The sequence below is a fragment of the Taudactylus pleione genome, unplaced genomic scaffold, assembly GCF_031769625.1.
Source record: "Taudactylus pleione unplaced genomic scaffold, aTauple2 ptg000246l, whole genome shotgun sequence".
NCBI lineage: Eukaryota > Metazoa > Chordata > Amphibia > Anura > Myobatrachidae > Taudactylus > Taudactylus pleione.
In genome coordinates, this window is record NW_028284648.1 from 509,089 (window position 1) to 528,163 (window position 19,075).

The 19,075-nt window shown below is 41.9% G+C and overlaps 1 protein-coding gene across 5 annotated transcripts in view; it reads right to left on the minus strand.

The window, feature by feature from the left end:
* The window catches only part of SCHIP1 (schwannomin interacting protein 1), a 475,035-nt gene that overhangs the window by 43,345 nt on the left and 412,615 nt on the right, over nucleotides 1-19,075 (minus strand). Inside the window, exon 1 of one of the 5 annotated variants that reach the window (XM_088479828.1) lies at nucleotides 6,348-6,593. The exons of the other annotated variants lie outside the window; for them this stretch is intronic. Coding sequence (XP_088335954.1) covers nucleotides 6,348-6,377 — 30 coding nt within the window. The 5' untranslated portion in view covers nucleotides 6,378-6,593. Of the gene's footprint in view, nucleotides 1-6,347; nucleotides 6,594-19,075 lie in introns of those variants that run through there. 5 annotated transcript variants of the gene reach the window in all.

A 19,075-nucleotide genomic window follows, 5' to 3' on the forward strand; every position in this document is an offset into this window, starting at 1 on the left:
AGCCAGCATTGTTTATTTGGGTATTATGACTACTGATGCAGCAATATTTATAAACCTTGTAGTACATGTTCTGCAATGTTATGTACAGTCTTTTTATTGTTTTGTACATACTGTTTCTGTTAATGTACTTTGTAAAGTGTTGCAGATCCCTTGTAGTGCCATTTAAATCAGCATAATAAATAACTTTGCAAATAGGAGCTATAGAATGTATTTTACCCGGTATTGGGGTTCGGGGACTCACTTTTCTAAAATGGGCGTGTCCCCGGATACGCACTCCACTGCAGCCAATCTCTGTCTCCTCATTAAGTGACTGAAGAGCCTGGCCCGGTGTAGGCAATAAAAAGCGGAGGGAGGAGTCAGGCCAGCCAGTGGCACTACACACGCGCAGTGAAAACGGCCCCTGCAACCTGTGGGAGCCAAATTGTCATTTTTTATTTCTTTTTTTTTTTTTTATCATCCTATCGAGGTTAATGTGTGTGTTTTTCTTCATGTGGGGGCCAATGTGTTTGTTTTTATTCTTACTGGGGCCAAATGTGTTTGTTTTTTTCCTATCGGGACCAATGTCATCTGCTGCATGCTTCACAGGCTGTAGCTGCAAAGTTGTTAGATTTACAGAAAACAGTCATTTAGTTGGGACCCAGAACAGGTCAGACAGGACCCCAATTTTCTAAAATGAGGGATCCCTGGGACCCACATTTTTTTGGGGCTCAGCGCAATCACTGACTTTGTATAGGATTATCATGCAGCCAGACATTTTGCTACTAGAAACCAGTCCTATTTCCTCAGGTCAGTCTGACCCCGTGATGTGCGATTAGGTAAATGGCTGGGGAGGCACTGGCTAATATCATAGCCAGATTTACAGATACATATATGGACCAGAGGTGTCATGTGGGCAGGTGCAGCAGTATATAGTGCTGGAAATTTGGTGAGTTTTGATCAGGGATGTGTGGAAAAGGTAGATAAGGGAGGCAGTGCCTCACCTGCCATACACTTTTTACGCCAGAGTTTTGACTATAAAAATGATTAGAATAATACAAAGAATATATTTATAATATTTTTTTACATACCCGATGCTGGAACGCCGAAGGACGCCTGCCCAAACGAGGTAAGTCCGAGGCACCCTTAGCGTTAGCCGCGGGGGGGAGGTTTAGGGAACGTAGCGGGGTCAGTTTTCTTTTTTTGTGGGGGGGGGGTTAGGCATCCCTAGGGGGGAGGGCTAGGGTTAGGTACCACGGGGCGGGGGGGGGGGGTTAGGTTTAGGCACTAACAGAGAGGGTTAGGCTACAAGAAGGGAGGGAAAGGGTAAGTAAACTTATTCGACCCCTGTCGGGACACCAGCCATCGTGATTCCGCTGTCGGTATTCTGACAGGAGACATCCCGACAGCCGGCATTACATACCCATTCCCTTTTGCAGGTATGTATCCAATTTAGCAGTATAAGCTGGGGCCACATTTTGCAGATCTGTTCAGCTGGTGGGTGGGATGAACTCATGATCTCAAGCAGCCTGTGTTCCTGGCTTGATGATAAACATGCACACAGCACCGCCGCATATGGTTATTTTGAGACACACAAAGAGTAACAATTGCCTGCTAGTTTAGTTTAAAACACCTACATTGGTATACTTATTAAAACTATTATCTGTTTGTTTATCACTGCCATTGTGGTCAATTTTAAGCAATGTGTAGGATAGTGCTAACCCTGGGAACCCCCGATGTGGCACTCCTCACTCCCATTGGCAGGGGGACCCCTGAAGCAAGCACAGAAATTCTAGAGAGGGGTTTCCAAATGCTGGATTTTATAGCGTCATACAATGTGCAGTGTATGTAATAATTCAGATATATACAGGGCCAGCGATCACAGCAAGCAGTTAGATTAATTATTTTTTTTGGGATGTGGGGACCATTCCACAATCCAAGTCCCCTGCTCTGTGAAGCATTGGAGCAAGTCCGGAAATCTGGGGGAGCAGCAAAAGAACCTAGCACCGGTCCTGGTCATATATGTACACATTGGTCTCCTTATATACTGATTAGTGTATGCAATACAGTATGTAAAATTAACACTATAAATGGTCTATAGCACAGATTCTCAAACTCGGTCCTCAGGACCCCAAACAGTGCATGTTTTCCAGGTCTCCTCACAGAATCACAGGTGAAATAATTAGCTCCATCTGTGGATCTTTTAAAATGTGTCAGTGAGTAATGAATACACCTGTGCACCTGCTGGGTGACCTGGAAAACGAGACCTGTGTGGGGTCCTGAGGACAGAGTTTGAGAACCTCTGGTCTATAGTATAGGATGAAGGGGACATCCCGTAATAAATATACATACATAATATAACTAGTAGGACACAGAACTGAGCTTTCTAAGCACACATTCTCCCATCTCACGTTAAGACGTCTGTCTCTTCTTGCTGGCAGCTGCTCACTGGTTTATCTTGCCTGGGGCGCTATTTGAGCGCTTAGATCGACACATACATGTGCAGCAGCTCTGTTCCATCACTTATACTGCATTTTGTGGCCGCACCTCTAGTAAAATCATTTTACACTAGTGCTACTGTAGTCTGATCTGAGTCGCTGGAAGGGGGTGTTCCGGGCAGCTGGAACCCCCTCCCCCGTGTTTGCCTATGCATCCCTCTAGCACTATAAACCCCCTGCTCTCCTTAGCAGACGGGAGCTGAAAAGTGGTATTCCTCTCCTCCAGGTGCTGGAAGTGGGACCCTTCATTGCGATATAATATCCAAAAAACACATTCCAAGCAGGACACTGACATGGAGGAGTAGAAGATTCATATGTAAGAAAGCTACTCGCTGCATCACGTTTCTGTCAGGGTCTGACGCCCCATGTTGGGTATTTAAAACACTGGATGAGTGACTGTACCAGTGCTGGCTAAGTGAGATGTTTATTACTGCCATTAGCTGTCCAAAGCAGAGTCTTGACATACCGTCTCTCCACCTGACGCACTACAAAAACCAGGGCATCTCCTCACCTAAGTGTGCTGCAATAGCACGAAAGAGCACAGATGCCTGCCTATGCTATCTATACATTAACACTCACACTGATATACAAAACCTACCATGGATGACTTTGAGGTACTTCTTATATATAGCCCAGTATGCCATAGAGTGTGATTTTGGACAAGTTTATTTAGTCACTGCATTGTTATAATGAAGTTTAATAAACCTGCTACCATTTTATCTGCACTTAAAATCACATACTGTAAATAATGCAAAGAGGCTTGATGTGTACATCAATAATTTGAAGAAAAAAAAACAATAAAAAGGTCATGAAATTGTTAGAGGGGAAATGTGTAAAATTAACAATAGGGTCCATTTTTGCAAATACAACCGCTATTCTACCTGTAAGCCTTAAGGGGCCTATCCATTAGCAGATAAAATGAACGACTGAACGATGTATCGTTCAATCGTTCATTATATCTGCTAATAGATAGGCCCTGAACGATGACAGATGCGCACTCCCGCGGCCGATAAATTGCATCTATCATCTCTCCAACATGTTGGTCAATTATCACATATAGCTGTACGATATTAGCAATATCGTGCAGTTTATATGCAGTAAACGACGAAAGATATTAGCAGCAGCTACAGAGCGCTGCAGAGAAAAAAAAATCCACTTCCTGAATGATGTTATGCCATATCGTTCATCGTTTGCCAAAATCTGTCATGTACATGACAGATATCGTTCAGCACAGCCACCGAAGTTTTCAAGGGATATCTTGTCTTTCATCGCTCAGAAATACATCTGCTAATGGATAGGCCCCTTTACACCTTTTGTTTTTATACAGAGCATCATCATCAGGGGTAGCCATAGGGGAATATTTATCTAATCTTGGAGATAAAGTGGAGAAAGATAATGTACCAACCAATCAGCTTCCAACTGTGCTAGAAAACAGACAGCTGCTGACCGGTTTATCTCTCTCCAAAATTTGATAATTCTCCCCCATAGTAAGCACTCTATAAAAAGATGCATCATCTTGCTGATGTCATTTGGTAGCGTGACAAGATCAGCTTTGTAACACAATGGAGGGGGCTAGCTGTAGACAGATTACTCTACAAGGCTACTCTCCCAACCCCACTTTCAGAAAGATGGTAGGATCTCCATTGGAGTAAGTGTTATATACATTCATTCTAACAGAGTGCAAATAGAACAGGGTTTATATTTAAAAATATATCCTTAGACATGGGACCCTGACTGTTTTACTAGTGAGCATGGGGACTATTACTGAGGAAATGTTAACCTTTGGGTGGAATGGTTCTTTACAAGAGAAGGATTAAAATCTTTACAAGATCAGGGAAAGGCTACTATTCTACTGAAGCTCCACAGATTCTTAGCCAAAAGCTACTGGAGTGCCAAAAATTAGTTTTTCTTTTACTTATATGCAATATGTGTCCTTGCCAAAGTAGGACGATAGAAAATGGATTGCACAAAATAAAAGTTAAGTAACAATGATTAGGAAATTAGGGCCTGATTCAGAGGCGCTCACTGTTTGCGACCTCTTGCTCTGAATCAGGGCAAGGTTTGGGTTTTTTTTTTCAGCCTCCAGGCCGCTCACTAAGCTGTGGGTGACTACCCTCAGCTTTTGCGGGCGGCCTGGCGATGGTCACGATTATCGCGACCATCGAGCTTGCGTGTAGACCCTGTGGTAGGGTCTCCGCTCTCGCAAGCCCGAGTGGACTTCCTGCTCTAATAGAGCAGGAAGTCCATTACTGACATCACTCGTGATATCAGTAGGGCTGCCCAAAAACGGCAGGCGTTCCTAAGGGAACGCCTGCGTTTGTGCAGCCACCCCCCCCTCCCCACCTACAAAACGGGCCGAGCTGTCAATCAACATCGACAGCCGCCCCGTCTTGTAGCGAGACCCGTTGTGACGGAGCTGCCGTCGCAGTACGGGTCTCGTGCATGTGCACGCCGTAGGCGGCGCATGCGCAGTCGGGAACCATCGACCCGCTTAGTTCCTAATGAGTGCTGTACTATTATCACCAAGTCTCCATGGCTCCAATGATGATATCAACTCACTTTGGTACAGGAATAATGGACCCTAGCAACGGAGAGGAACAGAGGAAGAGGGAGGGGGCAAATTCCCTCTTTCACGGCTGCCAGTTCCTATGTATATATGAGTGTGTGTGTGTACACAGCTGGTATAAGTGGTTCAACACTTTCATAGTGTCAATGAGAATACGGTTGGTATTGGGGACAAATGTGTAATGGGTACATCACAAAGCATAATGTATTTGTATATTTGGGAACAATGTTATTTTGCATAGACACTCAACAGTTTTTATCCCCAACCATAGAAGTTCTCAGATTTGCAACGTGCAAATTTTACTCTACAAAACGATTGCTTCTATCGGAACTTCACAATTTTATCCCAGCATACTGTACTTCCCAGTAAAGGTTAGGTTTTCTTTTAAAATAAAACTAACTTTATAAAAGGAAAGCCAAAGGATGCAATAAGTAGTGGTCTTATTTATATCATGTCACAGCCATCAACCATGTTATGTTATATCACATTTTCATTTAGAAAGATTTTCTTTACATGCAAATGAAAGTAACACTGTATAAATGTACACAATAATAAAAAGTACTCTAGCAAATACAAAACACATGCAGCAAACTGTACTGGAGCAGTTGATAACTCCTTGGCCATCAGTTCAACATTTTAATTTCCAAGCAAGTGCCACGGATAACGCTGATCAGGTTTATAGAGTTTAGTTCTCATAAGATGGTAATAAATAAGCAATAACCTGAAAGCAACATAAATGTAGATGCTATACATATTTAAAATGGCAACATTTGCAGGGAGTTTTCTATTTTTTTTTTAAAGAAACTTGTATTAATATTTAAAAGATTGAGGTAAGTATCCGTGTAAATGTAAAATCACGGGAAAAGTTGCTTACACTTACAACATTAGAAATTACGTAGAAAAATAATAATAATAATAATTATTATTAACAAGCGTAAAATCTATAAAACTGAATGTGTGTCCAGGTAACTATAGTACCAGTGCTAACTTACAGAATGCTAATTTACATTTAATCAAATTAGGAACATAGTAAAATAACTTTCATAAAAATTAGTTGTCATATTGGTCAACATTACAATCTGTAACTGAATACTAGCAAAAAACTAAAACTGTCCTCTATATCATTCTCTCAGCGATTGCTCACATTAAAAAAGAGACTAAGGTCTGTCGAGCAGATAAAGCAGAGATGATAGAATACAAGAATCCATGTTATGTCAGAGGGAACATTACAGCACACGCAGCCGTCTCCCTATACAGGCCTTGCCTTTCTATGGATAAACAGCAGACGATACATGCTGCAATCTTACCTGGTATGCACAATTTTCCTGGTGTACCATCTCAGAGCATCATACAGCAAGAATGAGCACAAACCAGATCACAGATGATGCAAAAGGAAAACCAAAAAAGGATTACAGCATCTAAAAGAGAGAGGGGGGCTGAAATACGCCCTACAGGGCGAGAGGCTTTCTGCAGATTAAAATGGATGCTGCTTGTGCTGTTCCAACTTGCGCAATAGCACTGCTCTCTCCACAGAAAGCAGGCAGAGCTGGTCTCCTCAGGGAGCGGGCGATGAGGCTTAATAACAACATGTAGTTGGGACAGGGGTGGGGGAGGGAGGGCTAGCTCATTGCTAACACAAATGGCCAATTATACAATAAATACAAAGAAGGGCTGAGGCTGCTGTGACCTTCTGGGGCTTATGAAGGCAGTTTACTGGTGTGGAAAATTTCTGCTCATTAAAGCCGATACACAAAATAAAATACCAGGGATATTAAACAAACAAATAAACCAATGTCATCCAACATGAGAAATATCCAGCTTTGGACAATTATTCATGTAAGGTGTAATGGCAATTGATGGCTTTTATGGTGTAATATCGTATTTTTGTGTCAGTTTATATGCAAACTCTAATAATATTGCCAATTTAAAAAAATAGAATATTGATTGGCAAAATAAAGAGTTAAAACACACAAATCAGTGTAAAACAATATTGATTATTAAAATACATTTCTATTTGTGTTTACAGCATAACTAAATACAAAAGATCCAAGAAACATTGCAAAATCTAAAACAGAATATTGTTTTACATTATTGCATTATATATCCACTTACAATCATATTGCTATTTTTTTTATAAAAAAATCTCCCTGTCCAACAATGATGGTGCATGCCTGTTTAGAAATAATGTATAAAATAGATGGTAAGCTCTAAAGCACAGAGGTCTGCATTCTACTACTGCTATCACTAGCAATAGCCTAGCAACACCATAAATGGTGTACATACAGTACATGAGATTAGGATGGACCACGCCTGTAGTCTAAGGGCTTTACTGACAGAGGCATTCGCTTCACATGAATTATTTAGTCTGATGGTAAGATTGTCTGCTTACATTGCACCATTCAATTACGATTGGTTGGGGAAATATAAATATTGAAGCAAAATTGTTTGAGAATGCTAAAAAAAATTGTATGTGAACATTCAGAGAAGACTGGAGCCACTAGCTATGTTATGTAACCAGGCTGGCGTCCTCTGTCTATTCCACTCCAGTATGTCAGAGTCTGTATCTCCTTCTTCTAATCATTTCTGAAAGTTGCAGCTCTAGTCGCCTTTGGCAACAACAGTATCAAATCTCCTTTTACGTCCCCAAAAATGTTAACAAATAGATTTTATAAAACAAAAAAAAAAAGTTCACATGTGCATAATTATAAATATATATGTATTCTGGGCTGCCAATTAAAATAATCTGTCTCCCTTCACAACATTTACACCAAGACTTAATGAGCCTTTCCCACAAAATCCTGGCCACGGGAACGGAATACATTCCTATAGTCTAAAGTGCACTGACTAAACAATCCTTTCAATATCAGTGCTCTGTGAGTGAGGCCATTGCTTAGTCATTCACACATTGTTACTGGCAGGGCTATTGTCAGCATTCTGAAAACACACACACAGAATGGGTGGCTTCTCATACAAAGAGTGAAGTGGTGGAATGTTTGCAAGACGGAGCTACTATTGGCAGTCCAGTGATTGTCCGTCAGCAAGATGCGGCAACCAACAAACTTGATTTAATTTTGAAAATATATTTTATTGGAGCAAAACAAATATTGCAAATATAAAAAAACTGTACAACAAAATAGCCAAATAAATTAAAAAGTACAATAACAAAGGGCCCCAGTAAAAAAACAGATTAATACAATAAGACAAAAACATGTGTGCTAATAAACCTATATTCACAGGCAAGGTTGACCATAACAGTGAGATGGAAATTGTCGTGAGACATAGCCTAATGCATATAAGCAGCACTATAGTGGTGTAAATTAATCACAAATACATATGGGTAAAATACATTATTTATTAAAAAATAGAATATATTATATATTAATCAACATATAATCATAAGAATCCTGTACAAAAGCTTATTTGCAAACATACAGTGTACATACGAATTACATCAACCAATATGTATAGCAATCTGTGTGCGAATATATAAAAACTCTATTCATAGTTAGCTCAATGATTGGTTAAGTTCAGTCCAGAGCAACGTGAGAAAAAAAACAGAAAGAAGTCTTTGCTAGGAAATATGTAAGCAAAATGATTGATGGGGCTGGCTTGTGAACTGCCGTGTGCTCCAATACCGTCACTCACCGCCAGTATCCAACCACTGTGGTATAAAAAAGGGGCAAATGAAGCTGGCTTGCGGCCTGCCAGATGACGCTCCAATGCGATTGTATCCTGATACCTCCAGTATAGACTTTCGCTGGTCTCCAGATATTGAGATGTGTAGTAATGCGGGTGCCAGCGGAGCTGACTTGCGACCTGCCAAATGTAGCTCTGATGCGACTAAGACCCCCCCCCTGGTCTCATTAATACTGGATCTCTATTGAGCTGAATGTAGCGTAACCTCAGCGGTGCGACAACATGCAAATAACTATGCTCCTGGAATAACAGCACACCAGTGTGTATACTGTCATGGATAGCAGCAGGTAGGAATAATGAAATTCCCAAGCACACCTTCTCAAGAAGGTCTCATCTCAATATCTGAAGACCAGCGAAAGTGTATACCGGAGGTATCAGGGGATACAATCGCATATGTAAGTGCAGCAGCAGTTTGTGTTTTTGAAACACTAGCACCAATTTTTTTTGTGTGTGTGTTGAGATTTGTAGTGCTATTTTTACTTGTCTACTGTATTGTACTGTACTGTTTTACCCTGTATCGTCTTATTGTTTTGCCCTCTGAACGACACTGCGGACCACTTGTTGCACCCTTTAAAGTTTATTATTAACAATAATAATAATAATGCATAATGCGTATCAGAAAGAAAGCTACTAGAAATATTTGGAAAACAACTATTTATGGGGACTATTTCTTATTTTATTCATTCCACTTTAAAAAAAAAGTTATAATTGCATTCAGTGGAAGATTTTCCAATCTCTCCAGCCATTTCCTGCTTGGATGCTAGAATGCCAAGTAATTTCAGCAACACAACTAAAAATGTACTTAATAAACTCTGACCTGATCTTTCTCACAACCAAGGATGGAAAGGTATTCTGGTACAGCCTTCCTAAAATCATGGCACACAAACAGTTTCTTCCAAAAGCTAAGTCAATCCAATCAAAATATACAGTATACGACAAAATGTGGCTAACTGAAGATTCAGTGTTACATAGCATTAAATGCATTCGTCGAGGGTTCAAAGGATAAAAAAAAAAAAGACAATATATTGAGGTCTCCAGAAAACACTCCCAATAGTTACCTGCCAGTAAGCAGTAAGTTGCCCAGCCCTGATAGTATTATTAAAATGGGCCTGCAGCTTTACAGGAAATGATATGTAAAATACCCTTAGGACAGGATTACTCAGACTTACATCAAGTGCAGAAACAGGCAATGAGTCATTATTTCCTCCGTAGCTGGTGACATAATTGTTATTCACCAGTTAGGCACCTTTGACCATAACTAGTCTATAAAACACAAGTTAGATAGCTGATATTATTTGTTTAGGAAAAGAACATTTAAGTCCATGACAGATGGCTAGACACATACATTTATCATTAATATCTATAAAAAAATAAAAGTAGCTCATGATATGCTTCATAGAAAAGACACCTACTATAAAATAGCATGTGCGGCGCAGGACAAGTTTCATTGTATTATATGTTTAGGTAGTACTAAATTTATATAACCTTTACTGTACCACCAAACAATAATGTCCTACAATGATGACAGGCTTGTGGCTGTCCCCCTCAGGATGGCACTGTAGGCACGTGTCAGTCACAGCTTTTGGTGAAAATGCGGTATCTGGCTGGGGCCCATTCTTTCATTTGGCAGGCACGGATATACTTAACACTGCGTTCAATGTAAAAGCAGCATTCTCTAACAGATTGGGGTTGCCATGGAAACAGACTTGACTTCCTTCATTAGGGGCTGTGCAAAAACCGGGCAGGGAAAACAGAGAGATGCCTCCCCTGTCCCATCTGCAACAATACCTTCCTGGTAATAATAATCTAATGCAAGCTAGCATGTCATCTAAAAATACTCCCCTCCCCCTCTTCCAACCACAGCACATTTTTGATCCCTGTGCAAAAGGGGTAGCTGTCAAAATGCCAAAGGCCGGGAAGCTGTGTAACTAGATCCCGACGTCTAAATCCTGACGCGGGACTAAAGACAGGCATCGAAATCCCGATGCCGAAGTCTAGACAGACGGCTTCCCGAACTAAGGTTAGCCGGGCACTGTTAGCACTTAGCTGCGGGGGGAGGGGGGGGATAGGGTTAGGCACCACACCAGGAGGGTTAGATTTAGGGTGCAGGGGTTAGGCACCACCCAGGAGCGTGTTAGGCACCACTAAGGGAGGGTTAAGGGGGTGGGGGATTTAGGGTACTTACCAGCCCCTGTCAGGATCTTCAGCGTTCGGGCTTGCGGAGTCGGTAGACAGACCTGTGCAAAAGATCGCAAAAAATAGGTTTTCCCAAGTACCTTTCCCAGATAGCCGATATTGGAAACTAAATTCTGTGTTCTACAATAACGTACATTACTGATGTGGTCCCAAAAATTTGCAGCACCTTCCACACAGTAAGAACCATCCCTAACCTTTTCCCCTATTTCTCCTATTCTATGGGAATGAGTACCTTTGCAGTAATGTGCCTCCAGAATGGGAACAAAGACAGTCCGTGATAATGCAACTTTGCTCATTTTTCTTACACCCCATGGAAGTTCGCAGGAAAACGAGTGAAGATACCTTGAATGCAATTACTGGTAATGTGTGCGGCTGGCCATCGCTGTGGCATCTCACAGAGAACTGAATTCCCCCTAAGAATCTATTCAAAACTTCAGTGCTTATTTACAAATAGCCACTGCTAATGTTCCTTTCAATTACTAATGCTATGAAACCTCATTAAAAATAGGATGAATAGTTCTGAGGGCTAGCTCCTATCTAAACCTTTTGAAAATGTAGCATTAGATTTTTTATAACTAGCAGCCCCAATTTTAATATATTACTGCTATTGTAACTTAAGCTGCATACACACACAACGATTTTGTTACCAATGATTTTATGAACGATTTTCTGTCAGACTATCTGTCAGATTATATGTCAAGTGTAATGAACGATTTTTTTGAACTACAAACGATTTTTGCATATTCCCTTAATGAAAAGCGTTGAGTTGACAAGTCTGACTGAACTACAAACGTGAATGCGCATGAACGATTATCGTTTAACGATAATCGTTCAAAAAATCGTTGTGTGTATGCAGCTTTACAAATAGCTAATGCAAATCTGTGATTGACACAGAAATCTTTATTGATTTACTGATAAGCTGAATCCGTTTGGTCACAGAGCTCTGGATATTTTCTAAGGTTAATACATGGAACAAAATATGGCAAGATAGCAGCTCTATTGTAATAGAAGACTGAATGAAATCATACATTCCAGTTTAAGCAAGACAGGCCCGATTTTAGGGAACTGTCCCCCGTCTCGTGTATAAGGACTTTTGTCCCAATTCTGGGACAGTTGGGAGGTATGTCCTACTAAGTGATGCCTCTACATTGTTGCTTGTACTGGTGGCAGGTAAGTCCAGCACATAAACTGGGTTTTTAAGGCTGGACACACCCTTGGAGGACATGGCTATGTCCCAGTGTAGTGTGACCAATGTGTGCACTGCCACCACAAATCAGCGTTACAAATTACTTCTGTGCAGTATATAGCATTGAATATATTTGCACGAGTTATAGAAAATCACAACACAATTATATAGTACAAGTGGTGCACCCTTTTAAACACAATACAATAATTTTGAAAATTGTAAAAAAATGTCAAGTGATCAATTTTATATTTAATTTTCAGTTAACAACCTATAACAGTTATACAGAATACAATGAATGTCAAGAGCTGGACTTACATAAAGCTGTGCAAAGCGCTTCAGTGACAAAGAAAAAAGGCGTACATCCATTTCAAGTGGGCGTTGTTCCTGAAACCATGCACATAGTACAATATACTAGTTATACCCCTTTCAGATATTTTGAGAATCCCAGGAATTTGGCCTGCCTCAGCCAAATAATGACCATGGTTTGGGGATGATATGTTCAACAAGCACAAATGGGTATAATGTTTAGGTGTTCACAATCTAGTGTGTGTGTTTGCGATCACCCGCCACACTCCTCCCCCTTTTACTCACTGCCCTTTCTACATACTTCAAAAGCAAAATCGACACTATCAAGAAAAGTCCTCTTGCCAGATCCATCCATCTACACCAGTTTTCTCCTCTACTCAGGGCTATTTTTCTGGAAAAATAGGTTCAGGAACTGTGGGAGGAGCTACTGGGGGTAAAGCTATAGAAAAACAATTATATATACACATTATATATACTTTTATTTAACTATATATATATATATATATATATATATATATATATATAGACCTCAGTTGCATAGACTGCATGTGTGAATTCCAATGAGCACACAATTCTGTGAAATAGCAGCTCCACCATTTTGTGAGTGACAGCAATCTCATTCTGTGAGAGTGCTGAATCTGCAGTTAACCACATGGTGACATGGCATATCATATCTGTATTACACAAGGAACACGTCCATTAAGGCATCAGCCTTAATGATTGTAATTTCATTGCTTTTTGGAGTTTAAGTGGCAGAAATTCAATAGGTTTGTGAATTTTCAGATCATGTCTAAGCAGCCGTAATGGGACATGTGAAACAGGTAATGAATTTTAAAAATGCTATGAAATTCCATAGACAAAAAAACCTTAACTATCAGGGTTTGGATGAGCAAACCGGGCCACCTGCAGGGGAGAAGGGCAACAAAATGGTACACTAGTGCAGGTGGAAGAGGGGACAGCACACAGGAGGTGGTTTGGGAGGTGCAGAGAGCGAGACGGCTGTAGGCGTGCGGGGTAGCGGCAGCCTTTAAGATCTTTTACATGGCTGCCGCTTCCCTCAGGACTTCTACGGCGTCTTCACATGGAGGGCGGCGGCCTTTAAGCTCCTTTGCATGGCCGCCGCCCATCCAGGACTTCCTGGCGTCTTCTTGCTTCAGCTGGTGTCTCGCGCTGGCTGTATATAAGCCAGCCGAGGGGGCGGGGCGATGACATCGCGAGCAGTGATTTGCTTGCGGCAGCCATCTTTGAATTTCACAAATGGCGCTGAGGCACCATTTTTGCAGAGGGCGCGCTCGGTTCTCACTATTGAAGTCAATGATGAGAACAGCTAATTTTTGCCAAGACCCTGGATTGCCTTAAGAGGACTGATCCACACATAGGAGGAGATGAGTATGGAATTTTTATTACAGGTAATCCATAGGATTATCTACTGGAGAAGAGGACAGATTGGCTACAGGGATACTAGGTGAGTATGTTAGATAGTGTGCATGTGTGAGTGTGTGTGCATGTATGTTTTAATAAAATGTTACTTTTCTACGGTGTTTGTGTTCTGTGGTTTTTTAATATTGATTTTGCTGTGGAACTACAGGTACCAGCAGGCCCATAATGACCCGCATGCTGATACTTATGGTTCTCCAAGTACCAGCATGCGGGGGAAGCTTGCTGGGAACTGTAGTTCCACTCAGAGCCCATTGCTGGTTACGATGAATACGGGGGACCTCTACGTCATTTGTCCCCCGTATTTTTGCAACCAGGACTGGTTCTGGAAAGCCTGGTGCTGGTTGTGCTTAATTACGGGGACACCTACGTCATTTGTCCCCAGTATTTAGCACAAGTACTGGATCTCCAAAGCCCGGTGCAGGTTGTTTTTTGGGGGGCGGGGCCACGCCAATTTTATTTTTTGTTTAAACACAGAAGCAGGTATCACGGATCTTCAAGATCCGAGCCTGCATCTGTGTGCTGCTACCTCCCCAGGGTCCTAACGCCTGCCCCACCGCCGCCCGCACTGCCGCCACTAAGGCCTGCTACCGTCCCGGGTCCTGGCCGCAGCTAACGCGCGCTATCCCCCCTGCGCCTTTCCCCCCGGGTCTCGCTGCAGCTAGCACCAGCTTCCTTCCCCCGAACCCACCATCACTAAAGCCCGCAAACGACGGCTATCTTTGTACACCCAAGGGAAGCCACACCTTCCGGAGACTCCTACTGAGGCTGCACAACAAGTTGAAGTTTCCTATCTATTCAATGGCACATTCTTGAGGTAATAATTTAAAAACTGTAACTTTCTAATTTACCTGAACCCCAAAAGCACGTACCCTGGCACAATAGCTACCTAATAAAACAAACCCCAAGTCTAAATTCGCCCCCTACCCTGAGTTATGCCTTCCCCCCAAAAAAACCATAGAGAACAGCAGAAAAGCAGTCTTAATTGAGAATGTCAGAAAAAAAGTGACAGTTGGAACTTTATTAGATTACTCCCAAATCCTAGTTATGCCCTGAAATTGGCATGCAGCACCGAGCGACAGTTCTACCAGTATGTGCCAAATTTCAGCTCAGTACCTCCAATAGCTTCTGTGGTGTAGCCTCTTAAACACCATGCCCCCCCCCCCTCCCCCCCGGAATTCTCTATGGGAGAATTGCAGTTTTCTAGATGCAGCCTTAATATTGGGGCACGACTGCGCCCTTATAATTATATATAAATATATATAGTATTTAGAAAAGAAGGCACTCAGAAAAGCCTTTAAAATAAAAACTTATGGAAAAGACATTTTGGCCAGTTATAGTTAAATGAGAGGTTCATGGATGTTCCTACTGAAAAATAGCCCTACCTCTACACAATTACCCACCCTTAGTATTCACTCCACTGTAAGTCTTCCCCATACAGCCCTATTCCCTAAGAAGACCTCTACATCTTTCCCCCCAATGGTTGATGGCATCTAGCCCACCTACACTGTCCCCCCTAAATTCCCACCATCAGACTTTCTATTTAGGACAAACTTCATGGAGAGCAATCATGACACGGCTCTTCCTTAAGAACACCTGCCATTAGACAGACTTTAGTGTTTAGGCTAAGCACAGCTTTACCTAAGAGGTGACACCCTTGGATATTTTAAGTGGACCTACTTTAAACAAAAAGAGAATCGAACAATTGAAATAATGAGAGAATTGGACGCAGGAAATCCCCTCCTCACCTACTTCATAGTGCAGTGGCCCTGATTCAGACCCGGACGCTCTGACAGAGCGCTCGCTCTCAATCAGGGCGTCTTTTTTTTTTATGGTTGCCACCCACAGCTAATGCGAGCGGCCAGGATGATGGTCGCGATGGTCAAGACCTTGTGGTAGGGTCTTGTGGCCGCAAGCCCCAGAGAGCTTTCGGCTCTAACAGTGGGGCCGCCCCCAGACGGTAGGCGTTCTCATGGAAACGCCTCCGTCTGGGCAGCCACCCCCCCCGGCCCGCCAACCAAAGGGGGCGTGCTGTCACTCAACATCGACAGCACGCCCCCTTTGGTGCAAGACCCGGAGCGACGTATTGCCCGTCGCTATCTGGGTCTCGCGCATGCGCTCTGGGCCAGCATCGACCCAGTTGCGAGCGATCAGCGCTTGCGACCGGGTCTGAATCAAGCCCAGTGTGCTTTCATCTTCTTTTGAAATCTTCTGTAAATAGGCAAATCACTAAAAGAGAACTAGAATATCATTATAACTCCAGCGTAAAGTATTTTTATTTATATAAAGATAGGCACTTAAGTCTAACAGTGATGAGTGTCACCTGAATATACTACCGTATCTTTCTGAGTTTATATTATTTATGTAATTTATGTCTATTAACAACCATGGTCCTTGCTTCTGTAGTTAAAATTATAACCAAATCAAACATTCTAATTAAGTAAATTATAGTGATGAGATTTGTTTCCATTGCATTTTCATTTTAAAGACTATTTAAAAGGTAGTAGTCAGATACACAAGCCTTGAATTATTTAAGACTAATGTACTGCTCAGGCGGTTAAGCCCAGTCAACCATAAATGCTTGCTTTATTATGTTCCTGTGTTTAATTAAGACATTCATTGATGCAATCAGAATAGCTAATAAGATCACACGGTCCGGGTCTAGATGATAAATCCTGTCCAAGACTTGATTTTTATTACTTTACAATAAAGAAAAATATGAAGTTATAAACTGTCACAATGCTTAGCAAATTAGCTTGTCATTTTAAGAGCTGCAGAAATAAATAACACAAGTAGCTTTTGTGAGCTGTGGAACTTCAATGTCTTATCAGGTGTCAAAACCCAGACATTACCAATATTGTTACTTTCTTCCTTACAAAAGGAACCAGCATGAAATGGTATGAATATGAGGAGCATAAGAGTGGCCATCCTCATTTTAATTTACTATAGCATGGAAGATGGAACCACTGGTTATATATGCGCCAATATAATTATATGTGGAAACAAGACGGACAACACTATATATACTTAGGTGACATCTTTTATTAAATTATTTAAACAATTACAAGAAATCAATTGATTAGAAATTAAAATAGAAAAAGAAAAAAAATGGGTCTCTCCCACCAACTTGAGTTGTATTCCAGTGATAAGGTGTAAAATCACTCTCACAGGACACATGTCTAGGGTCTCCTGGCACTCGTTCATTCATCTCACGTGGTTTCATGAATCAATACACAGCTTGCAGCTGTCTATTGGTCCATGCAGAATCCCAATCGCTCCCAGTCCTGTACTGATCTTTTGGATCGATATGGGATCAGCATCTCTGCATTTAAAACAGAAAATTCTGCAAAATAAATTAGATCTACTCCAGGATCTGTATTATTTTGGTGCATGTCCAGTTAAAAAAAAAAAAAAGAAGAAAGTCACGCATGCGCAATGGAGGAAAATATGCCAGGGACCAAGCAATGAGATTGCCACCAGCATCACAATTTTAGCCATCAAGTATCCAGGATAGAGCCAATACATTTCCATGAAGATCAATCTTTTTTTTAAAAATCATGTACAGAAGTGTCCTCGTACATCTAGCCTCAATAAGCCATGCAGTACGACTTGCCTGGTGTGAGTGAGCTTTTTTGACAAATATGCATCTAAGTCACAGACGGTGCTGTTTATATTGATATGCAACACTTGTATATTTGTGTGCACCTGAGTCTGTATACTGTATGAACCACAACGGAACTTGTAATGAAAAATGCTGCGGCCGCTACATTGTAGCACTTCGTTTACAGATTCAGAGACTAATGCTGGGTACCTGGACGATATAGTGGGCGACATATCGTATCTGTGGTACACATCAGAACAATGTAATGAAGGACGAGCAATCCCTCATTCCGTCCTTCTTTACCTTGCACACCGCCAGACTGGGTGTACACACTGAAAGATCCGGCCAATATGTAGTTCCAACACAGCTGGAAACAACATATCGGGCCAACATTGCTCCAGTGTGTACCCAGCTTTAGTTGCACTCAGATATACAAGTGCTGCATATCAAATTAATCAGCACAGTCTGCTGGTGCATCGCATTGTGACTTAGATGCATTTTCAGCAAAGTAGAGATGTCCGGTGCTAGCAGTCTCATGGGACCAGGAGTGTCGACAGAGCAAACATGTATAAGGACACATCTGTATGGATGCCCATCCCTAATTACAATGTTATTTTTATGCTCCTTACAATATTACGGAGTTGTATGGGAGTGTTCAGTAAGAATATATTACATTATGATTTGTATGGTTATTGGTTATATAAATACTGTACAATTCTTAATGTATTAACTGATTATTACAACACTACAATATTATTTACTAGCTGGGATACCCGGCATTGCCCAGGTTGAAGACTGTACCCTGAAGTACACCTACAGCCTTTATTTGTTTACATTGTCCTTGCCTATAAGGCTATAACCCCATTCCAATGATCCTGACAAAAGACCTCACTGTTTGCTAACATGTATGCAAGCAGTGGCGTAACTACCGTGGGTGCAAGGGGTGCAGCTGCTATGGTGCACAAGCTGCCTCTATGGCCCGCCGCTCGACCTGCACCCAGTCACGAAGAGAAGGTGGGCCGGTCCAGTCAGTGCCATCAAGGCAGGCCCGGATGTCAGCGATGTTGATTTGGTGCCAGCCCGCCAGCTGATTACAGCTGGCGAACTGGCAGGCAGCCATGGAGAGACAGCGCCGCCGGTCGACAGGCAATCAGAGCTTGTGGACCGGCAGCTAATCAGAAGTGGCAGCTCCAGATTCAAATTGCGCCAGCACTGTCTTTCCATCTCTGCTGCCACCTACCGATGCCAGGCTGTAATTAGCTGGTGGCCCAGCCCTAAATCCACACCTCTCGGCTGCTGATGGCAAACAAGGGGGGGGAGAGTTGCTGGGGAGGGGGCATAATGTGTAAGGGGCACTATTATTGTGTGGAATAATGTGGTATATGGGGCACTACTACCATGTGGCATAATCTGTAAAGGGTATAATGTGGTATATGTGTAATGGGCCCTTTTAAGATTTTTGTGATCTTGCTATGTGGCCCACAAAAGTTCTAGTTACGCCCTTGCATGCAAACACAGAGGCTCTGCATTTAATATGAACTTGCATGAGTCATCAAGTTTGCTGACTGAGGTTAAAATTATACTTTTGTAGCTTTTTCACAGGTGTCTCCATT